The sequence below is a fragment of the Bos grunniens genome, chromosome 19, assembly GCF_055505025.1.
Source record: "Bos grunniens cultivar Pamir isolate PY7600 chromosome 19, Bosgru_T2T1.0, whole genome shotgun sequence".
NCBI classification, from domain to species: domain Eukaryota; kingdom Metazoa; phylum Chordata; class Mammalia; order Artiodactyla; family Bovidae; genus Bos; species Bos grunniens.
Genome location: NC_141183.1, coordinates 20,551,358 through 20,575,979, shown reverse-complemented (window position 1 = coordinate 20,575,979; position 24,622 = coordinate 20,551,358). Strand labels below are relative to the sequence as shown.

General features: G+C 46.6%; 2 protein-coding genes across 6 annotated transcripts; both read left to right on the top strand.

The window, feature by feature from the left end:
* The first annotated feature begins 21 nt into the window (after nt 1-21).
* On the top strand, nt 22-17,615 carry PSME3 (proteasome activator subunit 3). Of its 5 annotated transcripts, none has more exons than XM_086357570.1 (12): nt 22-356; nt 1,195-1,323; nt 11,885-11,917; nt 12,041-12,103; nt 12,300-12,404; nt 13,394-13,442; nt 14,253-14,365; nt 14,609-14,677; nt 14,814-14,881; nt 14,981-15,035; nt 15,161-15,247; nt 15,832-17,615. In XM_086357570.1, exons 5-12 carry the CDS (start codon nt 12,345-12,347, stop codon nt 15,910-15,912), a joined length of 582 nt encoding a protein of 193 aa, XP_086213696.1. In that variant the 5' UTR covers nt 22-356; nt 1,195-1,323; nt 11,885-11,917; nt 12,041-12,103; nt 12,300-12,344; the 3' UTR covers nt 15,913-17,615. The 5 variants fall into 5 exon arrangements, with proteins under 5 accessions (XP_086213696.1, XP_086213697.1, XP_086213695.1 ...); XM_086357571.1 differs by having other exon boundaries at nt 162-356; nt 1,228-1,323; XM_086357569.1 differs by lacking the exons at nt 22-356; nt 1,195-1,323 and adding an exon at nt 10,060-10,833.
* An 811-nt stretch (nt 17,616-18,426) lies between these two features.
* On the top strand, nt 18,427-24,326 carry AOC2 (amine oxidase copper containing 2). Its single transcript, XM_086357564.1, has 4 exons — nt 18,427-20,791; nt 22,724-23,009; nt 23,246-23,375; nt 23,666-24,326. The coding sequence occupies exons 1-4, from the start codon at nt 19,204-19,206 to the stop codon at nt 23,930-23,932; spliced, it is 2,271 nt and encodes a 756-aa protein (XP_086213690.1). The 5' UTR covers nt 18,427-19,203; the 3' UTR covers nt 23,933-24,326.
* Nucleotides 24,327-24,622: the final 296 nt, after the last annotated feature.

Genomic DNA, 24,622 nt, shown 5'->3' with positions numbered 1-24,622 from the left:
GTGCCGCAGGGGTCAATCATGGTCCAACCCGCTTCCGCCTGGCTGCGACCTCTAGAGGCTGAGCTGGGAAAGGCGGCAGGCGTCGGCCTCGGGGCTGGTGTTGCGAGCGGAAGTGGCCCGACCGAGTTGGGAGCGAGTTGCGAAAGAGTCCGATACAACTTAGCGAATAAACAAACAATCCCTGGACACGCCATCATTTTCTAACTCAGTGACTATTCTTCAGATTTGTCACTTCTTAGCGGAGCCACTTTCGTTATTCTCTGCGGTATCAATTTTTAAAATTTCTCATTGGGAGAACTGGGCGTTTTTTTGAAACGCTGAGAAAGAGGTAGACACTTGGAAGGGCAAGTGAGGAGGTAAACCTTATTGTGTTTCATTGTATGTTTTAAGGTTTCAGTTATGATAAGGGAAAGTCCGACACTTTAGATATTGAAATATAAAGTTATAAAACTAAAACATTTTTGTGTTGGTGCAGGGAGTATCCATGGAAGAGAATAAAGTTAAAAAATAGACCATGGATGGGGGGAGGGGAGTTAGTGGGTGATAAAGCTAGTGTTTAAAATTAGTGGGGAAGTGATCTACTTAATAAGTGATGAGTGGGACCAAAGAGCCATGTAAATGGTAGTGAGCTGAATCTTCTACTTCACTGTTTACACCAAAAGAAGTTCCAAGTTAGTCACAAATGTAAGCTTCAAAAATACGATTGGGAATTCCCTGGCGGTCCAGTCGTTAGCACTACAAGCTTTCATTGCTGAGGGCCCCAGTTCAGTCCCTGATAGGGGAACTAAAAATCCCACAAGCCGTGTGGCAACAAAACAAAACAAAACAAAACAATGGTTAAAGGTACTATTTGAAAGCATGAGTGAATATTTTTTATAATTTTGAAGTAGAGAAGGGCTGTCTAAGCATGACATGAAAATCAGAAGTAAAAAGGAAAATATTGACTTTTACTCCTTAGAAATTAAAACTTTCTGAATTTCCCTGTCCTTTCACTGGTCAAGACTCCGCACTCTCAATGCAGGGGGCATGGGTTTGCTCCCTGGTTGGGGAAGATTCTGCATGTTGGTGTGGTGTGGCCAAGAATGAAAATGAAATTAAAACTTTGTGGGGGTACTCTTTTACCCCCTTCTGATGTCTATGTCAGAAGCTTTCTCTGTCTCCTTTATACTTTAATAAAACTTTATTACACAAAAGCTCTGAGCGATCAAGCCTCGTCTCTGGCCCCAGATTGGATTCTTCTCCGGAGGCCAAGGATCCTGGCGTCTGCGTCATTCAGCAACAAACTTTGATCTTGGGGGCTCGTCTGGGATTCTTCAGGACAAGGTAAGGATGCTTGGAGCTCTAGTTCTTTGTTCTCCTAGCGAACACATTTTCTGCTGTACTTTACTAACTCTTATTTATTGGAGGGTATGTAACTCTATTGCTAACACTAGCAAGCGGGTACTCTTTCTACCCCCTTCTGATGTCTATGTCAGAAGCTTTCTCTATCTCCTTTATACTTTAATACAACTTTATTACACACACACACACACACTTTGTGAACTATCAAAGACAGTGTAAAAAAATTGTGAAAAGAAAATGTGGAAATTAGTTGTGCCTCATTAGAAAGAAGATAAATTTCTTTGATATGCAGAACTCTATTCAATCAATAAAAAATACCCATGGGCCAGTAATGAAATGGGCAAATAATATGAAAAAGCTCACAGAAAAACAAATGGTTGATTAAAAAAATTAAAAGATATTTCATTTTACTAGTAATAGTGGAAATAAAACTGAAGTCAGGCAGCTTTCCTCACTTAAGAGATTGGTAAAGGCTGAACTAAATGATAACATCATGTATTGATGAGCATATGGGGAACTCTATGTACTCTATGTATAAACTAGTACAATCTTTTTGGAGGACAATTTGGGAATGCCTTTCAAAAATTTAAATGTTCGTATTCTTTGATTCATTAAATTTCTTTCTAGGAATTTTCCTAATAGATAATACAAGTGATCAAATACAGATGTACAATAAACTTATGGCTTAATTTCCTTCAGTAAATAGGGATTGTTTAGATAAATTAGGGTATTATTCATTCAGCAGAATACTGTGCATGCTCAGTAGCACAGTTGTGTCTGACTCTCTGCAGCCCCATGCAACCATTAAAAAGAATGGAATAACTTGCTTTTTCCTTGGTTCCTTTGACTACTTTGAGAATGGTCTGAAGAAGGGTAAGAGTAGAAGCAGGGAGACCAGCTGGGAGGTTTTGCATGAATTGAGGCAAGAGATGATTCTCAGTTAAATAAGAAAAGTCATAGGCAGTAAACATAAGTCCGTCTGTATGAAAAATAACGTGATATATAATATGACATATGTTATAGGAAATGATATACAGCAAGCAGTGTCTTTCACTGAACAACGGGACAGAGATTTTTACTTAATACAAATTTGTACTGTTGGATTTTTTGACAATAAGCCTATAATTCATTTACAGCAAAATTAAACTTTTACAGAAAGATAATATAACAATACAGGAAGTTAGGGCAGTAGTGTCATAGAATTACCCATAATCTCACCACACTCTAAGTTTTATGTTTTGCAATATGATGTTTCTTCCCTGTGTATTTTATTTTTGTTTTAGTCACTCATTTTATTTTTTTTTAACTTTTTATTTTGTGTTGGGATATAGCTGATAAGAAATTTGTGATAGTTTCAGGTGAACAGCTAAGGGACTCGGCAGTACATATACATGTGTCCATTCTCCCCCAAATGCGTCTCCCATCCAGGCTGCCACATAGGATTGAGCAGAGTTCCCTGTGCTATACCGTGGGTCCTTGTTGGTCATCCATTTTAAACATGGCAGTGTGTGCATGTCCATCCCAGCTTGTTGACTGCCGCTTCCCCGCCCACCCCCGTCCTTTCCCCAGCAGCCATAGATTCCTTCTCTAAGTCTGTGCCACTGTGCATTTTAACAAAGTTAAGTGAAGTGAAAGTGGAGTCGCTCAGTCAAGTCCAACTCTGTGCGACCCCATGGGCTATAGCCTACCAGGCTCCTCCGTCCATGGGATTCTCCAGGCAAGAGTACTGGAGTGGGGTGCCATTGCCTTCTCCAATTTTAACAAAGCTGTATTTGTATTTGTGATCTACGAGCAATTTTTGTATCCTGCTTTTAAAATCTACTGTTACATAATAAGTATTTTCCCTTGTTGCTACACAGATTTTGTAACTGTCACTCTCATGACTGTGTTACCTGAGTGCTACCTTAATGTGTTTATTTGTTGCGTTGCTTCCAGTTTTGCTGGTTACAATAATGCTGCAGTGAAAAGGTGACTACTTCCTAATGCTAGAACCTTACCACTGAGATCACTGAATTTGGCTATTTCATGTCTCTTGATTAACATTAGCAATTGTTTTCCAAAGTGGTTTCATATACTTATATTCTACTTCCAGTAATGTTTGAGAGAGCCTGTTTCAAGATGCCCTGGCCAGGGGTAGCTATCATATATCAATTGTTGAAGAACAAGGGCAAAAAAAAAAATGGCACTTCCTTGTTCTTTTCATCAACATCATTGGTAACGTGTAGATATTGGCTCTTTTGTGAAACTTGTTTGTGTCCTTTGTGCATTTGTCTACTAGGTTCTTAATAACTAAGGTATTTTCCAGATGTGCAGATGTTTCATGTTTTTATGAAGTCAAATCAGCTTTTCTTCTGGATGATTTACATTGCTTAGAAAGCTGTTTCCACTTTCAGAAGTGACTCTCTTAGTATTTTAAATGTGTATGCCCTACTATAATTAGCATCAGACATAATATGTGGGACTAGGTTGCTTTTCTCCTGGTATTGCTAACCAGAGATGGTCTTTACAATCCTTATTCCTTGGATCTTTCAGCATGAAACTCCCTCTAGAGGAGTTGAGTGGAATCATCCCCAAAGGATTCCCAAGTAAGGCTGGTGTGATTGATTCATAAGTGCGTGAAAGTGTTAGTCGCTAATCTGTGTCTGACTCTTTGTGACCCCTGGACTGTAGCCCACCAGGCTCCTCTGTCCATGGAATTCTCCAGGCGAGGATACTGGAGTGGGTTGCCATTTCCTTTCTCCTGGGGATCTCTCTTCCCAACCCAGGGATCGAACCTGGGACTCCCATGTTACAGGTGGACTCTACCATCTGAGCCACCAGAGGCCGAATCATAGTTGTATTCAATACTTCTTCCTGTGTGGCTGCCACTAACACCATCTCAGAAAGATGTAGATACGTAAAGGGCTTCTAGAGAGGGAGGGCTTCTAGAGATTACAGCTGTGGGTTTGGAGGTCTATCTTTGTCATTTACCAACCCTGACCTTGGCAAGTGACCTTGTTTTCTTATTTGTAAAATGAGAATAATTGGGAATTCCCTGGTGGTCTGATAGTTAGTTAGAACTCTGCATTTCCACTGCAGGGAGCAGAGGTTCCATTCCTGGTTGGGGAACTAAGATCCTGCATGCTGTGCAGTGTGGCCAAAAAAAAAACTTAAACGAGAATGATAGTGTATGTCACATAGGGACATAGGGTAGTGATGTGATGATTAAATGAGCTAATAATATGAAGCATAAAGAGCAACATCCAGCACATAGTAAACTGTCTGCTCTGCTGTTTGGAGAATACGTGACAATCTGTAGGTGTAGTACCTGAGGAACTGAATATTCAAAAACATACCATAAGTCATCAATTCAACAAATATTTATTGAAGACCTACTATGTGCCAGTCGCTCGTCTAGGTCTGGGAGGATACACTGGTGAACTATTCTAATAGTTTATATTCTTGAAAAGAGATCTGGACAATAAACATATAAACAAATGAGTATGGTGACTTCAGATAATGACAGGTGTTACGGGTTGAATTGTTTACCCAGAAGATATTGAAATTGGAAGATATTGAAGTCCTAAGCCCCAGTACCTGTGAATGTGACCTTATTTGGAAACAGGATCTTCGCAGATGATCAAGTTATTGAGATCATTAGGTCATTAATCCAGTATGACTGGTTGTCCTTAAAAAAGGGGGGTGTCAAAGTGGACACAGAGATGGACATAAACAGAGGGAGGACAGTGAAGAGGCACAGGGAGAAGATGGTTGTCTCCAAGCCAAGGAATAGTTGAGACTCGCAAGAGCACCCATGTGACTTTTGTGGACATGAATTTAAAATAAGACCAGTCATCAGTGATCACTGATTCATAAGCACCCAGGAATAAACAGTTTGTTAAATACAGTGGTGCCCTCAGCAATTGTTCACTGAATAAATAAACAAATGAGTGCCTATTACTTAAAACATTTGGATAAAGGAGGAGGAAAAGCAATAAAAAAGGAATGTGTACCTCTCTTCTTATGGGGCTTCCCTGGTGGCTCAGGCAGTAAGGAATCTGCCTGCAGTGTAGGAGACCTGGGTTCCATCCCTGAGTCAGGAAGATCCCCTGGAGAAGGGAATGGTTACCCACTTCACTATTCTTGCCTGGAGGATTCCATGGACAGAGGGGCCTGACAGGCTATAGTCCATGGGGTTACAAAGTCAGACACCACTAAGCGACTAACATTCTACTTGAAGAAAACAAAACACAATTATTTGAGAACAAAGCCATATTTCAATAAGCATAAACACATTAAGCTTCTAAGCTGAAGTTATTAATTCTGAAAGAAATGCAGGGCAATGGCTCACTTAAAATATGATGTAGTTAATTTGAGAAAGCATTCCTGAAGTTAAATTCCAGATCAGAGTTCAAAAGTTACTAGGAACAAGTGTTAACAGAAAGGAGAGGTAAAAAGGGGAAAACTGTTAGATGTTAATAAGCAAGATGGTGGGATTTCCCTGGTGGGCCAGTGGTTAAGAATCTGCCTTGATGTGTAGCACATGGAACTCCTGCTCAATGTTATGTGGCAGCCTGAGTGGGAGGGGGTTTGTGGGAGAAGGGATATGTGTATATGTATTGCTGAGTCCCTTCACTGTTCACCTGAAATTGGTGCAAGGAATCTGCCTTGCAATGCAGGGGACTTGGATTTGATTCCTGGTCGGGGAACTAAGATCCCGCATTCCTCAGAGCAACTAAGCGTCCCCAACTAGAGTGACTAGAGCGTCTTTGCACCGAAATGAAAGATCCTGCATACTACAGTGAAGATCCCACATGCCACAACTAAGACCGGACACAGCCAAATAAATAACGTATTAAAAAATAAGCAAGAATGGTAGTATGGGCCATGTTGTATGTGGTCTTGAATAAGTGGAAAAGGACTTTGAGTCTGAAAGTGGGGATGAGAATAATAATATCGTTTAAGGAGTAACCTCTTCATGCTAAGCATGAACAGTTAACTTATCTGATAGTGGCTACTATTTATCAAGTGCCTGCCTGCTTCCATAACAAACCTACTAAATTACATACTATTTATTAATAACAAAATTACATTTTACAAATGAGGGAATTGAGACTCAACATTTCAATAATTTACCCAAGATATGACAGTTAGGAAGGACTGATGCTGAAGCTGAAACTCCAATACTTTGGCCACCTGATGTGAAGAGCCCACTCATTGGAAAAGACCCTGATGCTGGGAAAGATTGAGGACAGGAGGAGAAGTGGGCAACAGAGGATGAGATGGTTGGATAGCATCACTGACTCAATGGACATGAGTTTCAGCAAACTCCAGAAGATAGTGAAAGACAGGGAAGCCTGGCATGCTGCAGTCCATGGAGTCTCAGAGAGTCAAACAAGACTGAACGACTGAACAACAACAAAGGAGCTGAGGCTCCTGATTTGAAGGCAAATTTCTCTGATTCCGACACGACTGAAGCGACTTAGCAGCAGCAGCAGCGGCATTCTGGGGAGAAGGCAGTGGCAACCCACTCCAGTACTCTTGCCTGGAAAATCCCACGGACGGAGGAGCCTGGTAGGCTGCAATCCATGGGGTCGTAAAGAGGCGGACACGACTGAGCGACTTCACTTTTTTTCTCTGATTCCAAAGACCACAGTCAGTCACCTTTCATTAAACTGTGTATTCCCATCATCTCCCTTGCCCTCCCCCCGCCCCCATCTCCCTTGCTCTTCCCCCCACCCCCATCTCCCTTGCTTTTAACACAGAGGTGTGGTCAGGATAAAATGTAAATCAGATAACCTGCCTTTGCACTTAATCCAAATTGTTTCCTAACAACTCTCCCCACCCCACTTCCACCCCCAGGTTACTAACTAGTCTTTCAGTTTCTTCAACTGGGACATCTCTGGTGGTCCAGTGGATAGTACTCCATGCTTCCACTGCAGGGGACCCAGGTTTGATCTCTGATCCCAGGAAAGATCCAGCATGCCACGAAGTGCAGCCAAAAAAAATGAAATGAAAAATAAATGGGCTTAAATTCTTTTTCAACTAGACCACATCTTTCCTTCCCCAGAGCATTTGCCTGTGCTGCACCCATACCTTTGAAGGCTCTTCCTCTCACTCTTTTCAAGCTAACCCCTTTACATCCTTTAGATTTGAGCTTAATTATCACTTCATCTGAGAGGCCTTTCTTGGCCATTTTATCCAAAATCAGATCAGATCAGTCGCTCAGTTGTGTCCGACTCTTTGCGACCCCATGAATCGCAGCACACCAGGCCTCCCTGTCCATCACCAACTCCCAGAGTTCACTCAGACTCATGTCCATCGAGTCAGTGATGCCATCCAGCCATCTCATGCTCTGTCGTCCCCTTCTCTTCTTGCCCGAAATCTCTCCCAGCATCAGAGTCTTTTCCAATGAGTCAACTCTTCGCATGAGCTGGCCAAAGTACTGGAGTTTCAGCTTTAGCATCATTCCTTCCAAAGAAATCCCAGGGCTGATCTCCTTCAGAATGGACTTGTTGGATCTCCTTGCAGTCCAAGGGACTCTCAAGAGTCTTCTCCAACACCACAGTTCAAAAGCATTCTTCAGTGCTCAGCCTTCTTCACAGTCCAACTCTCACATCCATACATGACCACAGGAAAAACCATAGCCTTGACTAGATGGACCTTTGTTGGCAAAGTAATGTCTCTGCTTTTGAATATGCTATCTAGGTTGGTCATAACTTTCCTTCCAAGGAGTAAGCATCTTTTTATTTCATGGCTGCAGTCACCATCTGTAGTGATTTTGGAGCCCAGAAAAATAAAGTCTGACACTGTTTCCACTGTTTCCCCATCTATTTCCCATGAAGTGATGGGACCGGATGCCATGATCTTCGTTTTCTGAGTGTTGAGCTTTAAGCCAACTTTTTCACTCTCCTCTTTCACTTTCATCAAGAGGCTTTTTAGTTCCTCTTCACTTTCTGCCATAAGGGTGGTGTCATCTGCATATCTGAGGTTATTGATATTTCTCCCGGCAATCTTGATTCCAGCTTGTGTTTCTTCCAGTCCAGCATTTCTCATGATGTACTCTGCATATAAGTTAAATAAACCGGGTGACAATATACAGCCTTGACGTACTCCTTTTCCTATTTGGAACCAGTCTGTTGTTCCATGTCCAGTTCTAACTGTTGCTTCCTGACCTGCATACAGATTTCTCAAGAGGCAGATCAGGTGGTCTGGTATTCCCATCTCTTTCAGAATTTCCCACAGTCTATTGTGATCCACACAGTCAAAGGCTTTGGCATAGTCAATAAAGCAGAAATAGATGTTTTTCTGGAACTCTCTTGCTTTTCCATGATCCAGCGGGTGTTGGCAATTTGATCTCTGGTTCCTCTGCCTTTTCTAAAACCAGCTTGAACATCAGGAAGTTCACGGTTCACATATTGCTGAAGCCTGGCTTGGAGAATTTTGAGCATTACTTTAGTAGCGTGTGAGATGAGTGCAATTGTGCAGCAGTTGGAGCATTCTTTGGCATTGCCTTTCTTTGGGATTGGAATGAAAACTGACCTTTTCCAGTCCTGTGGCCACTGCTGAGTTTTCCAAATTTGCTGGCATATTGAGTGCAGCACTTTCACAGCATCATCTTTCAGGATTTGGAATAGCTCAACTGCAATTCCATCACTTCCACTAGCTTTGTTCATAGTGATGCTTTCCAAGGCCCACTTGACTTCACATTCCAGGATGTCTGGCTCTAGGTCAGTGATCACACCATCGTGATTATCTGGGTCGTGAAGATCTTTTTTGTACAGTTCTTCTGTATATTCTTGCCATCTCTTCTTAATATCTTCTGCTTCTGTTAGGTCCATACCATTTCTGTCCTTTATCGAGCCCATCTTTGCATGAAATGTTCCTTTGGTATCTCTGATTTTCTTGAAGAGATCTCTAGTCTTTCCCATTCTGTTGTTTTCCTCTATTTCTTTGCATTGATCACTGAAGAAGGCTTTTTTATCTTCTTGCTATTCTTTGGAACTCTGCATTCAGATGTTTATATCTTTCCTTTTCTCCTTTGCTTTTCGCTTCTCTTCTTTTCACAGCTATTTGTAAGGCCTCCCCAGACAGCCATTTTGCTTTTTTGCATTTCTTTTCCATGGGGATGGTCTTGATCCCTGTCTCCTGTACAATGTCACGAACCTCATTCCATAGTTCATCAGGCACTCTTATCTATCAGATCTAGGTCCTTAAATCTATTTCTCACTTCCACTGTATAATCATAAGGGATTTGATTTAGGTCATACCTGAATGGTCTAGTCACCAGATGGTCAACACCAAAATCAGACTGATTATATTCTTTGCAGCCAAAGATGGAGAAACTCTATACAGTCAGCAAAAACAAGACCAGGAGCTGACTGTGGCTCAGACCATGAACTCCTTATTGCCAAATTTAGACTTATCCAAAATAGACCCCTGGTATTCTCTATGTCAGCCATATCCCCCCTAGCATTTATCAGATTTTGCAATTATGTTGTCAGTTTACTTTCTTATCTCTTTCCCCAGTATTAAGTCTATTAAGTCCCATTAGACCAGTGAACTTGAGTTTTGTTTACCTCTGATTTCTCAGAACTGTGCTGTTCTGGAAGCCACTAAACACATAAGGTTACTGAGTACTGCAAACCTGGCTCCTCTGAATTGAGGTGTGCAAGTAAGCGTAAGATTCATACTGAATTTCAAAGACTTGCTATGAGAAAAGAATGTACAAGATCACATTGGTTTTTTTATATTGGTTACACGATGAAATATTTGGATAAACGGTTAACTATATGATTAAAATGAACTTCACCGGTTTTACTTTTTAAGGTGGTTATCAAAAGACGTTTAACTTATATAAGTGACTCACATTATTTCTAGCCTCTACACTGCTGTCCCAGAGCCTAGTCCACTTTAGGGTGAAATAACCAATGTTAAGAGAGACCTTATGAATAGGTGAGTTAAGAGTTATAGTCTCTGCCTTTTATGGGGAAAATGGATACAGCACTGCCCTAAAAGTTAGGAGATCTGAGTTCTGGTCTTGGATTTTCTGGAATCACCGTGTAGCCTCGACAAGCACTACCCGACTCTGGGCATCAGTTTGCCCATCCATCAGGCAGTTGGTCTCTGAGATCTGGAAGTGTATGAGAATAAGTGGCTAAGTGGCAGAGAAAAGTGGGGAAGCCTGGTGCAAGAGGATTTCTGTTAGGTTCCAGTCTCACGCTATAGCTTCGGCCAAGAGTAGGAGGCAGTGCGCATAACACACTAGACGCCCAGAACCCAGCACTGGGACTGCCAGCTTCCTCGGGCCGACGTCACTGGAGCGCGACGGCATCGTCGGTCGGGTCCCCGCTCGAGACGGGGCAGCGGCTCAGAAGGTCCCTTCCGTGAAGGCGAGTGCCGGGCAAACAGAGAGGCAAACAATCCCTGAGTCTCTTTGAGGCTCAGATCTCACTAAATCCTCTCCACCATCCTCCCTCTCATTTCACCCGTATGCGGTACAAGAACTGGGAGGTAAGAGCCGAGAGCCAAGCTCCCAAAGCGGAACCTCAGCGCGGCTGCGCAGAGCACGTGCGCATCCTCGCTGGACTCCCGGCGATTGGCTGTGACGCAACTTCCGGTGTGAGCGGCGAAAGCCGGGAGGGCGAGCGAGAGAGGGAGCAGGCAGCAGGGACAGGCAGCAGGCGGGCTGGCTGACCGACGGCACGAAGGGAGGGAGCAAGTGATCAGTGAGTGACCCAGCAAGGGAGGCCGCGTCCTGAAAGCAGCCGAGATTCTCCCTTCCTTCTGACCCCCTCCCCGGAGCCCACAGCGCCTCCGGTTTCCAGCGGAGCGGACACGGCCCGGCCCGGCCATGGCCTCGTTGCTGAAGGTGGATCAGGAAGTGAAGCTCAAGGTAGCGGCACCGGCCCCGGCCGCCTTACCCCTCGCTTCGATCCCCGAGCTGCCTGACCGGCTTCCCACTCCCCGTGGCGTCTTTGTCTCCCAGGGGACACCGGCCCTGAGCTTCCGCTCGGCTCAGCCCAGCCCCCCACCCCCGGGGACGGCATCGGGGGAGAGGATAATATGGGGTGGCCTAATGTACCCTATCTAATAGGGAAGACCTTCGCGGACACGTGGTGGACTTAGTGCTTTAGGCTAGTGACAGCGTAAAGCCCCCCAGGCCAGCAACGTCCCCGCTCCATACGCTGCTACTGCCCCTGCCCTTGGCGTCAGGCTTGCCTCGTATCGTAGGCCAGGTTTGGATGGGGGTTGACACGTTTGTGAGCTCACACCTCCCCCATCTGCTTGTCTTTTGTCTGCTCTCAAAGTCAGACAGCTTCAGACTGGGAGGGAGGGAGGGAAGACAGGTGGGTGCTGCCCTCAAGCCCCGCTTCCCTCTCCTGAGATGGAGAAATGGATCCTCAAAAAAATAAAGTATTTGCAGTCTGGGGGCCTCTCAGCTTCTCATTACAATTATAAGGTGAGGGAAAGACATTTGGATTTGGGCTTACCCAACCTGCCTATACTTATGTTGCCAGCTGCTGCTTTGCTCTTACTGAATTGCTTTCTTTGTTAATTTTAGGTTGATTCTTTCAGGGAGCGGATCACAAGTGAGGTGAGTGAAATAAGTAGGAGAGTGAGTGTTGGTTAATAGTTGGGAGTTCCCCAGAGAAGAGATATCTATAGAGACAGGCCTTCCCACAGGTACTAATTCGGTTGTATTTTCCCTCATCTTCAGGCAGAAGACTTGGTGGCAAATTTTTTCCCAAAGAAGTTGTTAGAACTTGATAGTTTTTTGAAGGTGAGAGACGCTTTTCTTTTCCTCAGATTCCCCAACTTTCTTGGCCAAGGTCCTTCTGTCCAGTGGGACAGATGAGGTGTTGATTCTGTTTTGTTGTGTACCCTAACGCACTCTGATTTCTTGCCTTTTGAATGAAATACTTCTTTGTTCATCTTGAAAAGACTAATGTTTTTGGGGGTGGGCGTCTCTCTTTCAGGAACCAATTCTAAACATCCATGACCTAACTCAGATCCACTCAGACATGAATCTCCCAGTCCCTGACCCCATTCTTCTCACCAACAGCCATGATGGACTGGATGGTGTAAGTGTCCTATATTTTTCTTTGTGTTTCGAAGCAGTAGGGGTTCTCTGTTCTCTATTTCCTGGTCAGTTGAAACATATTGAGAGGAGACAGTGGGCTTTTTATCTGAAAATGAGGATTCTTAAGACATTATGACTCCAGAGCACCTCCTTTAGATCCTGATTTTCATCTGTAGCATGAGGTGAATGTGTTAATGCTACTCTGTTAGAGTGAGTTTGAAATAGGACAGATAGCTATAGGTTCCCGCAAGTGATCTGGTCTGTCCCCATGACTCTAGGCCAGACTTTTCTTCTCATGTAACTACAGTCCTAGCCTTTGTGTGTCTTTGGCACCTAGTCGTTACCAGTTATATGTCCACATTCTGTTATAACACTGATGACACTGTCTTGCTCTTTGTCTGTATCACTGTCTCACTGATAGAACTTGCAGTTCTGAAACTATCTTAATTATCTTTGTATCCCCGGCATCTAGCATTGTTCCCAGCAGATAGCAGTTGCTAAATACGTTTGTTGAGTGAATATTGTGTGTTTTTATGGAATTGGCAGATTTGCACATATTCCCTTAATTATCCTAACTCTGCATTCAGTGGTTCGTTTTTCCTGTTGTTTGTAGTATTCTCCCTCCTCTAATTGCTTATTTATTTATTTATATTTGGCCACAGCATGCTCCTTTTGTGGGATCTTATTTCCCCAACCAGGGATCGAACCTGGGCCTCTGGCAGTGAAAGTGCCGAGTCCTAACCCCTAGACCACCAGGGAATTCCCCCTAATTGCTTCCTTTGTTTATACTTCTTGAAAGGTTGGTTTTCCCAGCAGAGTTTAGGTTGCATTTTGGCAAGAATCTTGTCTTAAAGGCTTGTATGTACTTAATAAATTGTGCATAACTTAAGACAACCTGTCCTAAGGAAGGGATTAAACTTGCTTGAAGGGTAACTTATGATGGGGATGGGGATGTCCAGCAGGCTATTTCCCATCTCTTTGTATCCTTAGCCTACTTACAAGAAGCGAAGATTGGATGAATGTGAAGAGGCCTTCCAGGGTAAGAGCTGCCTTTACCGTCTCCCACCCCAGTCCTTCCCGGCAGATGCAGAATGTGTTCTCCTGGCCAGGAAGCAGGATCCTATTTTATTTCCCAGAGTTCACGTTCCCATGTCCTCTAAGCATTGTCGTTATTTAGCACTCTAAACCTAATTTTCCAATTAACGGGGAGGGTTTGTCTTAGTCTGGACTGTCAAGGGAGACAGGTTGAAGAGGACGACACATCACAGATTTTTCACAGAAATGCCAGTTCCGTGTTAGTTTTTCCTCTTCAATAATAGTTGATATGTTAAGTCTATAGAGCAGGGGTCCTCAATCATGGTACTGGTCTATGGCCACACAGCAGGGGGTGAGCAATAGGCAAGCTAGCAAACCTTCATCTGTATTTACAGCTGCTTTCCATTGCTTGCATTACCACCTGAGCTCTGCCTCCTCTCAGATCAGTGGAGGCATTAAAATCTCTGAAGAGTGCAAACCCTACTGTGAAAGAGGGATCTGGGTTGCCTACTCCTTATGAGAATCATCCGGAAACCATGCTTCCTGAGCTCTCACAAATCCATGGGAAAAATGGAGCATATTTAAATTTCCTTATTCAGACTTTTGGAATACTCTAGACTTGTTGTTTAGTCTGTTAATCCGTGTGTTCTCTTTTTTATTCTGTTGGGGGCGACAGGTTGTGGATAGGGTTATGCCAGATAAAAGGCCAAGGTCATAGCATTTCTTGGGGCTGGGAAAGAGAGAGAGAGAGACCTGGAATGCTATGTCCTGCCCTTCCACACCAATAATTTAATCTTCCTCACATCCCTGCCAGGAACCAAGGTGTTTGTGATGCCCAATGGGATGCTAAAAAGCAACCAGCAGCTGGTGGACATTATTGAGAAAGTGAAGCCTGAGATCCGGCTGCTGATTGAGAAATGCAACACGGTGAGGCAGGGGCTAGTGACCTGTGGGCTGACCCCAGATAACCTGGCTTGAACTGTGCTAGATGATGGATGTGCTCGATGATGGGGCTGGGGGCGTGGAGGTGATGTGGCAGCTGGCAGAGTAGGTGTCTTGGCTCCTGTGCTCCTGGCCTGTGGCCCCAACAGCATGAATTGTGTACTTCATGGCTTTAGGAGAAAGGGCTGAGGTCCTCTTAATGTGTATTTTGATCCCCTCACCCTCCAGGTCAAAATGTGGGTACAACTCCTGATTCCTAGGATAGAAGATGGCAACAACTTTGGGGTGTCCATTCAGGTAAGGCACCTGCAATAGAAACTGGAGAGGAAGGTGTGGGAGTATTCTCACTTCCTCTGTGTTTCTGTTTTCCTTTCCTTTTTGTTCTGCCATGGGATGACATGGAAGTGACTTTTGACTCATTTGCTTTTTTCAGGAGGAAACAGTTGCAGAACTAAGAACTGTTGAGAGTGAAGCTGCATCTTATCTGGACCAGATTTCTAGGTAGGGCTGCTGGCGTGTGGCCCAGGAATTGGGGGCTGGTGAGGTGGTGAACACCGTCTGGGGTCTCCTGCAGCTTCCTCCTCTTCTCTCTCCTTTCAGATATTATATTACAAGAGCCAAATTGGTTTCTAAAATAGCTAAATATCCCCATGTGGTAAGTGAGGGTTTTTTGGGCTGAGGGTGGAAGTGGTAGGACAGGGAGGAGTGACTATTCCTAGGAGGAGCTGTGTGGGTGACAGTCAGGCCTTGGGAACAAGACTTTTCTCTGCCCCCCACCAGGAAGACTATCGTCGCACCGTGACAGAGATTGACGAGAAAGAATATATCAGCCTTCGGCTCATCATATCAGAGCTAAGGAATCAATATGTAAGTTACCTTGGACCCTGCCCACAGTTGTTCTAGCTTTTAGTTCTGGTGGCTATTTTCTTCCCACTCTCTGGGGGTTGAGTTGGGGGTTGGAGGTAAAATGAATGGAACAAATTCTGCCCATCAACTGAGTGTTGAAAGCCCCATGAGGTCATTGAAGGTGTCTAGGTGCTTCTCTCCCTTCTTTCTACCTGGATGGGAAAGGGCGCAGTATAGTCTTGGGGTGAAGATGTGGGTGTTAGCATCAGGCATAGATTTAGAACTAATTCCACCTGTAATATGGGGCCTTGGGCAAGTTTAACCTCAAACTGCAGTTTCTTTATCTAACACATTAAAGGACCTAGTGTAATTCCTGGTATGTTAAGTGCTTCATAAATGTTATTTATTAGACTCTTGGACGCTGGGATATCCCCAGCTGTGTCCGGGGTATGAGAGAGGTAGAAGGGCAGCCACCCTGAATTCAGATTCTAGTGAGATTTGGATCATGTGAGTGATTGGGAGTGGGGGGTTTGTGGGGGTGTCTCATTTTCCTAGTGAGGTAGGGGTTGAATAGACACATGATTCCCTGATCCCTCTCCTCCCAGGTCACTCTACATGACATGATCCTGAAAAATATTGAGAAGATCAAAAGGCCCCGGAGCAGCAATGCAGAGACACTGTACTGAGGCCGGGGCCAGGGTCAGGGGACTCTGTGAGTCTGGCTCAAGACCGACATTGCCTTGGTTTGTTACATGACTATCGTGATGGGGAAACTGGCTGGAAATAGTAATCACACCTCTCTCTGTTTTTAGTTAGAGTCTAATGAAACTCTCATGTAGTTCTGTGACGTGTTTACCTCTTTTTTCAGGCCTCAGGAACTCTTCTATTTCCTTCTCTAATACCCCCCACCCCACCCCATCCTAATTTCTGGAGAACTCCAGGTTTGTGTGCGCAGGATGCTGGCACAAGAATACTTGGTTTTCTCTCCCCGGCTCCCTCCTGTGTCTTGGGCTTTGTGTTTTCTTCCTTTTGATGATGAGTTGGTTAGAAGCTGAGGGAACTGGAAGGAAAGTGCTCGGTGTTTTTAGGAACTGGGGCGGGAGGGAGGGGACCAAGTCCTCTCTTCCGGAAGGAAGGTTAGTGTCCCTTGCCACTGTGGGACGTTGGAGCCTCCCTGCCACAGTTGCCCTGGTGATGACTGAGGGTTTCCCGTCTACATACATTGTACCTTGAACATGATCATGACAAGAAACACCTTAGACCTTCTTCTGCCAAGCCCCTAGCTCCTTCAGATGTTTTTATAACTAGGATTTTCACATACACATATGTGTGTGATATATATACACATACATGCAGCACACACATGCCTTGCTGCTGTTACTTGATGCCCTCCCCTCCCCCCTGCCCTGCCCACCTGTAAACCCTGTCTCTCTCACCTTTTCTCTCTCTCTCACACACACACACTGTTTAGAAGGTGATAGGTGTCTTAGTCCTCTTCCACCAGGGCCCATTGTCTCCTGATATTGTAGCCTTTTGGGTGCCTGAGGCTGTGAGTTGGAGGAGAGCTGAGAGATGAGAAGCAGAGGGAGTGGGGAAGGCCCCTTCCTCTGTGACTTGGGTCCCTTTGGGCGTTTTTGCAAAGGCTTGTCCTCTGACCCCTGGTTGCCTCTTCCCAGGCCAGTTGTAAGTTGGGGTAAGGGTGTCTGCAGCTGTGAGGCCAGATGCTGCTGCTGCTACTAGGCTTTCCCTTTGGGAAAAATGTTTTCTTATTTGTAGTATTGTGCTTCCCGGGAAAGTGTTCACTTGTGTGTATATGTGTGTGCATGCACACACATGCATGTACACGGTGTGTGTATGTGGAAATCTGCCGAGCAAGTCAAAACCATAGAAGAGTTGCCTCTTATCTCTCAAATCTTCCAGAGATACCACTTGTTACAACTTTTGTGTTAACCCTCATCAACCCCTACTTTTTTATTCTGCCACTCCTGGAGAGTCTGTTGGTGGCTCTCTTTCCTTCTCTCAGTGTCTGTTTCTGACTTTTATCCTTGCCCCTTCCCCGCCCCATCTCTGTCTTCCAACCTCCAATCATATTTCCATCTGAGCGCATCATTTTGGTCTCCCGTTATGCTACAGAGGAGGAGTTCGGATGCTGTCTTCCCATGAATAGTACTCAGTAACAAACCAATTGCATTTTAGTTGGGCAGTGCCCCTACTCACCTCCAGACCCCTTCCAGCTAAAACCCTTCCCCCCTCCCATCCTGTGTTTCTCAGTTTCCCGTTTTGTCTGTTGGATTGTCCAGTACCCCTCCTCCTCCCTCTACTGCCCTTGGATCGTAATGTAAAATTCTTTTACCATGTCAAGAAATTATTAAAAATACAGGTACTTTGACCTCTTTCTAAAGCTGCAGACGCTGATGCGATGCTCTGGTGGCCTGGGGCATACTCACACTTAGGTGTGTGCACATTGGGACACCCACCTCCATATATACCTCCAGTCACTCTATTGGGTGTCTTTACTCCAATTGAGCTGCCTCTTTTCTCTGAAATAATGAAAAGACTGAGGCTTCTGCCTACCAAGGGGCAAGAGTGGGTCCTTCATTTGTGTGCAGTCTGAATTAAATGCAAGTTGAAAGAAAGTGAAAGTCAGACATGCCCTGTGAGGCTCCTCTGTCCATGAAATTCTCCAGGCAAGAACACTGGGTGGGTAGCCATTCCCTTCTTCAGGGGATCTTCCTGACCCAGGATCTACCCCAGTCCCCTGCATTGCAGGCAGATTGTGTCCCGTCTGAGCCACCAGATAACTCTTCTCAAACCTAACTTGCCTTCTACACTGACAAGATCCCAGCTCCTTCCTTCCTTCTCCAGTAATACCCTGAACTGTCAGTAGAGGGTGCTGTAGTTCCATGTGTGGGGAATCACCTGGCTCAAGACATACCCCACCCCATCGTTTTCTTTATACAATACTTCTCTCTGAATAATGTCTTAAGTTTCTTGAGGATATGCCAGGGACTCCTGGTTTTGGCTTTCAAATGACTTGGAGGGCTGTCTGGGATCTTAGCTCCCTCTGAAATAAAAGTTTCCTTAACTTCCACCTTGCAGAGTAGCGTACTGATATCCATTGATCTGGGATCCATCGTCTTTACAAAAAAAAGACTTAAGGTCTTGAATGGTGGAGGAACATTTCTTCTATTCTGTTTCAGAGATCAGTACCTGTAGCTGACTGTTTTTGAATGCCTGCCCCGTGTCAAGCTCTGTGAAGCACTTTATCTGCGTGATCACATTGATTCTCCATGAATCTCTAGGGTAGTTTTATCCCTTCTTTATAGATCAGGACACTGAGTCTCATGATAAGTAAGTCCCCTGAGGTCACGCCGCTTCGGGACCTGCGATGGTATACAAATTGACTGCTGTGGCCAGGTCTTCACCACTCGTTTCTCAACCGACTAGATGGAAGAGGCCTGAGACTACAGATCAAGGGCTTGGCCTTAGGCATCTGGCAGAACACAGTGCTTACTGCTGAACTGGGCAGTGGATCCTGGAAATACTGGGGGTAGTGCCTGCCAGAAGGTAGGAAAGTGGCCAGAGTGGTTGCATGTAGCTCATAGGACTTGATCGGGCATCTAAGATTTGCATTCTTCCTCAGACCCATTCTGGGCAGAAGGTAGAGTTTAGCGTGTATACAAATGCCCTCTAATCTGCTCTAAATGATGGCACTTGGGAGCCGGTACTGACCGTGCTGCTGGGAGGAATTCAGGGATGGGCCAAGGCGATGCACGTGGAAGCCGTACCTTGAGCCAAACCACAGAACAGAAAATTGGAGCAGAATTATATAAATCAAGGTCCGAAATTTCCCGTCCAACCCACAGGGTGGAGTTTTCGCTATTCCTATCCATCCTCCTGAATATAAACCCTGATTTGATGTCAGTAACTGGAAGGAGCAGCTGGTGGGACTCTCCTTTCAGCTCTCTGCATTCACCATGAATCTCAAGGTAGTCCTTGTGTTCCTGGCACTGTCTCTCATCACCATCTTTGCCCTGGCCTATGTCTTGCTGACCAGCCGTGGTGGCTCCAGCCTGCCTCCCCGCTGCCCCTCTGTATCCCCCCGTGCCCAGCCCTGGACACACCCTGGCCAGAGCCAGCTGTTTGCAGACCTGAGCCGAGAAGAGCTGATGGCTGTGATGAGCTTCCTGACCCAGAAGCTGGGGCCAGACCTGGCGGATGCAGCCCAGGCCCGACCCTCAGACAACTGCATCTTCTCGGTAGAGCTGCAGCTGCCCCCCAAGGCTGCAGCCCTAGCCCACCTGGACAGGGGGAGGCCCCCACCTGCCCGGGAGGCACTGGCCATCGTCTTCTTTGGCAGACAACCCCAACCCAATGTGACTGAGCTGGTGGTGGGGCCGCTGCCCCAGCCCTCCTACATGCGGGATGTGACCGTGGAGCGTCATGGGGGCCCCCTGCCGTATCACCGACGCCCCGTGCTGGCAACCGAGTCTGCCCAGATGTGGATGCATCTGAAAAAGGTGGAGTTCCCCAAGGCCCCAGTCTTCCTGGCTTCTGTCTTCAACTACAATGGCTCCACTTTGGCGGCTCTGCATGCCACCCCTCGTGGCTTGCGCTCAGGGGACCGTGCTACCTGGATAGCCCTCTACCATAACATCTCAGGTGTCGGGATTTTTCTTCACCCCGTGGGGCTCGAGCTACTGCTGGACCATAGGGCTCTGGACCCTGCCCACTGGGCTGTCCAGCAGGTTTTCTACCTCGGCCACTACTATTCAGACTTGGGTCAGTTGGAATGGGAGTTTAAGGCTGGCCGGCTGGACGTGGTTAGAGTTCCTCTACCCCTGCCAGATGGGGCCTCATCCCTCCGCTCCCGGGTGTCCCCAGGTCCTCTCCCCCCTCTTGAGTTCTCACCTCAGGGCTCCCGGTACAGCGTCCAAGGGCACCTGGTGGAGTCTTTCCTCTGGACATTTACCTTTGGCCATGGGGCATTCAGTGGCATGAGAATTTTTGATGTTCGGTTCAAGGGTGAGCGAGTGGCCTATGAAGTCAGTGTCCAGGAGTGTCTGTCTGTCTATGGTGCCGATTCGCCCAAGACCATGATGACCAGATACCTTGATAGCAGCTATGGACTTGGCCGTCACAGCCGGGGCTTGGTGCGGGGAGTAGACTGCCCCTACCAGTCTACCATGGTGGACACCCACGTGTTGGTGGGTCAAGGGGCAGTCCAGCTGCTCCCGGGGGCTGTGTGTGTATTTGAGGAGGCCCAGGGACTCCCTCTCCGAAGGCACCACAATCAGCTTCAGAGTCATTTCTATGGTGGTTTGGCTGGCTCGGCCCTCGTAGTCAGGTCTGTGTCCTCTGTAGGCAACTATGACTACATTTGGGACTTTGTGTTGCACCCAAATGGGGCACTCGAAGGGCGGGTCCATGCCACGGGCTACATCAACACAGCTTTCCTGAGCGGGGGAGAGGAGAGCCTCCTTTTTGGGAACCGCGTGGGGGAGCGAGTGCTGGGGGCGGTGCACACACATGCCTTCCACTTCAAGCTGGACCTGGATGTGGCAGGTGAGTGCCCCGGGGGATGAGGACGGAGAGTTGGGGTGGGCCAGAGGGGAGGGAGACCTCCACATCAGGCCCAAAGAGGTAAGAGGGTGGCATTCCAATACCACAGTTTATTGTGGCAACAGCAGGGACTGATGTGAGTGTTTTGACTGCAGTTAGCCTAGATGCTGGGTCTGCTGGGTGTTTAGCAGAAGATAGGGTTCCACTGCCTGGCCCCTCTGACCTGAAACTTTAAAACGGAACGTAATGGCCGTGCTGGCTAGCTGGCTGCCTTAGCCTGTCTGTGGGTAGGGAACTGGCCTTGTCAGGCTGGATGCAGCTGGAATTGGGGCTCTGAGTTCTTCGTTATTCTGAGAGAGTGTGGAGGTGGGGAAAGCAAGGGGATGAGCAGAGGTAGGAAGCAGCATCTAAAGAGGTTTATAGAGTGGAGGTAGTGCCGGGGCCTGAGAGAGGGAGTAGCTGGCTGGGGGCTGCTCCCACAGGATTTCAGACGACTAGGGAGACAGCATAGGGGCCCAGGCGCCTTCTGGGGAGGCCCAGCCCATTGCTGCCAGCACTCGTCATCACAGTAGGCTCTCCAGTGACATGGCAGGTCTATAACAGGCTTGATGCAAATGTAGAGGGATTTCTCAAGTAGGGCTCTAAGCACCAAGGGCTTTCTCCTCTTGACAGATTTTTGTCCAGTTCAGAAAATAATGAACCAAATCAGATTATTCGCCCAGAGAGAAAATTTGGAATCCGCCAGACCCTGTCTATTTTACAGTTACAGAAATCGAGGAGGGTGGGGGGAGATGGGTCGGAAAGTGGCTCCCCATGTATAATGCACCGTAACTCGGCATATTTCTTGTGAAACATTTTCATATCCTCTTGAGTGTAAAGATGGCACATGTCCCTCTGTGTGTGTGGTGTGGAGGTGGAGGGGAGGAGAGCTAAGAAAATAGCATGATGGAAATGCTAGTATTAACTAGATTATTCTTTGACAGATTCGGTATATGACTATTTTCTGATGTGAAGTTTTCTCTCCAGCACTTTGACGTTAAAGAGCCTTGTCTTAGGATGTAAAATCAAGTAACACTTACTGGATCCTTAGAGCATGCAGCGCAGGCTCGTGCTGTGGGCCAGGGGCTGTGTCAGACGCCTGCACACAGGGCACTGGCTGCATTCAAGACAGCTCCCTTGTGCCAGCACCTTCATGGAAGTCAGACTGGAAGGAACTGACAGTCTGAACCTGCAGAAAGAGTATAAGCTTTCAGAGATCACCCCAGACAATTTAAAGATACAAATGTATTTATTTATGAAAAAGACAAAGTGGTCCCTGCCAAATTGAGAAGAGAAGAAAAACAAAGTTTCAGAGTCAGGAGGAGGATGCAGGGCACCAGAAGAGGGGATCAGGTTTTTCCAGCCAGCTTCTCCAAGACAAAAATCCCTTTCATAGTTAGAAGAATGTTGTTAGCCACCTGTGTGTGCTTTTCCATTTATGGAGCTCAGCCACAGAACAACTTTTTTTATGCCTAGTGTAGAGATTCACAAGCTGAATCAAATTTGCTTCACTACAGAGAAGCAAATAATTGGTCCAAGGTCTATTGGATAGACCAGGGCCCAGAACTTTCTGCAGCAATAGAAATACACGCCTGCCTTGTCAAGTCTGTTAGCCACCAACCATAGGTAGCTGTTGAGCACTTGGAATGTAGCTAGTGTGACTGAGGAACTGAAGTTTTAAATTGAAAGAGCCACTTGTAACCGGTGGTAGCTATTGGACAGGACAGGTTCAAAGAAGATCAGCTAGCCCTCAAGTCCAAACCTGGTTCCCAGTGCAGAGTGCTGTCTGCTGGGCTCTGCAGCCCTTTTTCAGGCCAGTGCAGTGGGCGTCACGGAGATGACAAGGGACCTGTCTCACCTGGTGTGGAACTCCTCTCCCTCCCCTCACCCTGGCAGGGCTGAAAAACTGGGTGGTAGCTGAAGACGTGGTGTTTAAACCTGTGGCAGCCCCTTGGAGTCCGGAGCACCAACTGCAGCGCCCACAGCTGACTCGGCAGGTCCTGGGAAGGGAGGACCTGACGGCTTTTTTCTTGGGGAGCCCCCTTCCCCGATACCTTTACTTGGCTAGCAACCAGACTAATGCCTGGGGTCATCAGCGCGGGTACCGAATCCAGATCCACAGCCCTCTTGGCATACACATGCCGCTGGACAGCACCATGGAGAGGGCCCTCAGCTGGGGGAGGTGAGGAGGGCCCCGGGGAACTGGGTGGTAGGGAAGGGCTGGTCCCCTTCCCATCCCAGCTCTTAAGAGACCCCAGCTCACTAACCTCAGTGGGCCCTTCACCCCTGGATCTCTCAGATCCAAGCAGATAATGGGACGGGAATCAGTCTCACACAGAACCTGATTCAAAGGCTATCTGGGCTGTCCAGGCCCTTGATGTTTCCTGACACTGCCCTTCCTACAACATTCCTGGTTAGATACCAGCTTGCGGTGACCCGGAGGAAGGAGGAGGAGTCCCAGAGCAGCAGCATCTATTACCAGAATGACATCTGGACAGCCACTGCGGCCTTTGCTGACTTCATCAACAATGAGACCCTCTTAGGAGAGGTTGGTAGCCCTAGGGGCAGAGGACCAGGGCTCCCCTGAGCCTAGTGTCATGGCTATAGGATGGAGGGTATGGTAGGTTTCCAGCTGTTAGATTAGGGGCCAGGGAGTCCCCTGATGACCAACATGGCTCTTCCCTCCTAGGGTGAGATTAGCTCTGAGACCAAACTACAGCTGCTAACATGGATGAGAAGCCTGTTATTTGGGCCTGGGGCTGGAGACTGGGGATTGTGGCTGAGGGGAGGTTCTCCGGGTCTTGCCTCCAAAATCTCCAGCTCCTCCTCTTCCTGCAGGACCTGGTAGCTTGGGTTACAGCCAGCTTCCTGCACATCCCCCACGCTGAGGATGTCCCCAACACAGTGACTCTGGGGAACAGAGTTGGCTTCTTGCTCCGACCCTATAACTTCTTTGATGAGGACCCCTCCATCTTCTCCCCTGGCAGTGTCTACTTTGAGAAAGGCCAGGATGCTGGGCTCTGCAGTGTGAATCATGTGGCCTGTGTTCCCCACCTGGCAGCCTGTGTCCCAGACCTGCCGCCTTTCTCTTACCAAGACTTGTAGCCCTGAGTGTATGGAGGAACATGGGCAGGGCAGGGTGGTGGTGGTGCTAAGACCTGTACCTTCCTTCCTATTTCCACTTCCTGCTCTCCTGACACTCGACCCTTGGGAAATAGCCTCCTACCACATAAACCCCCATATACCCTGTTGGTAAACTCCTGTTTCCAATTCATTGTCTTAAAAATGATGAATTTATACAAATGATGCCATTATTAAAATATTCAGGCAAAACCCCTCACAAATCCTACCACTCAGAAATAGCTGGTATTCACATTTGGTGAACATTATACCAGACATTTCTTTATGCATGTGCATTGAAATGGAAAAATAGAATTTTTGAAAAACCTCATGGTGTGTGTAATTTATAATAAAGAGTATTATGAGATTTTTACTTGAATTTCTTCTGTTTGACTTTTGAAGTATCTAGAATCCCCCAGAGAATATTAGGGATTCTGGCCAGGGAAATTAGCCAGGGAGGAGAGGGGGCAAGGGGGACAGACCTGGCCAAGAAATGCTGCTTGGGAAACTGAAGAAGGGGGGTGGGGGGTATTCTTGGAAGGAGGACAGTAGTTCCAGTTGCAGGAAAGGAAACATCTGGCCCTGGAAAAGTGAGGGCTAGGGAAAGAAGAGGGGTTGAGGGGGACAAGGGGCTGCCCCCCTCTGACATTTCTATGCATTTCTGTGCTCATTCTG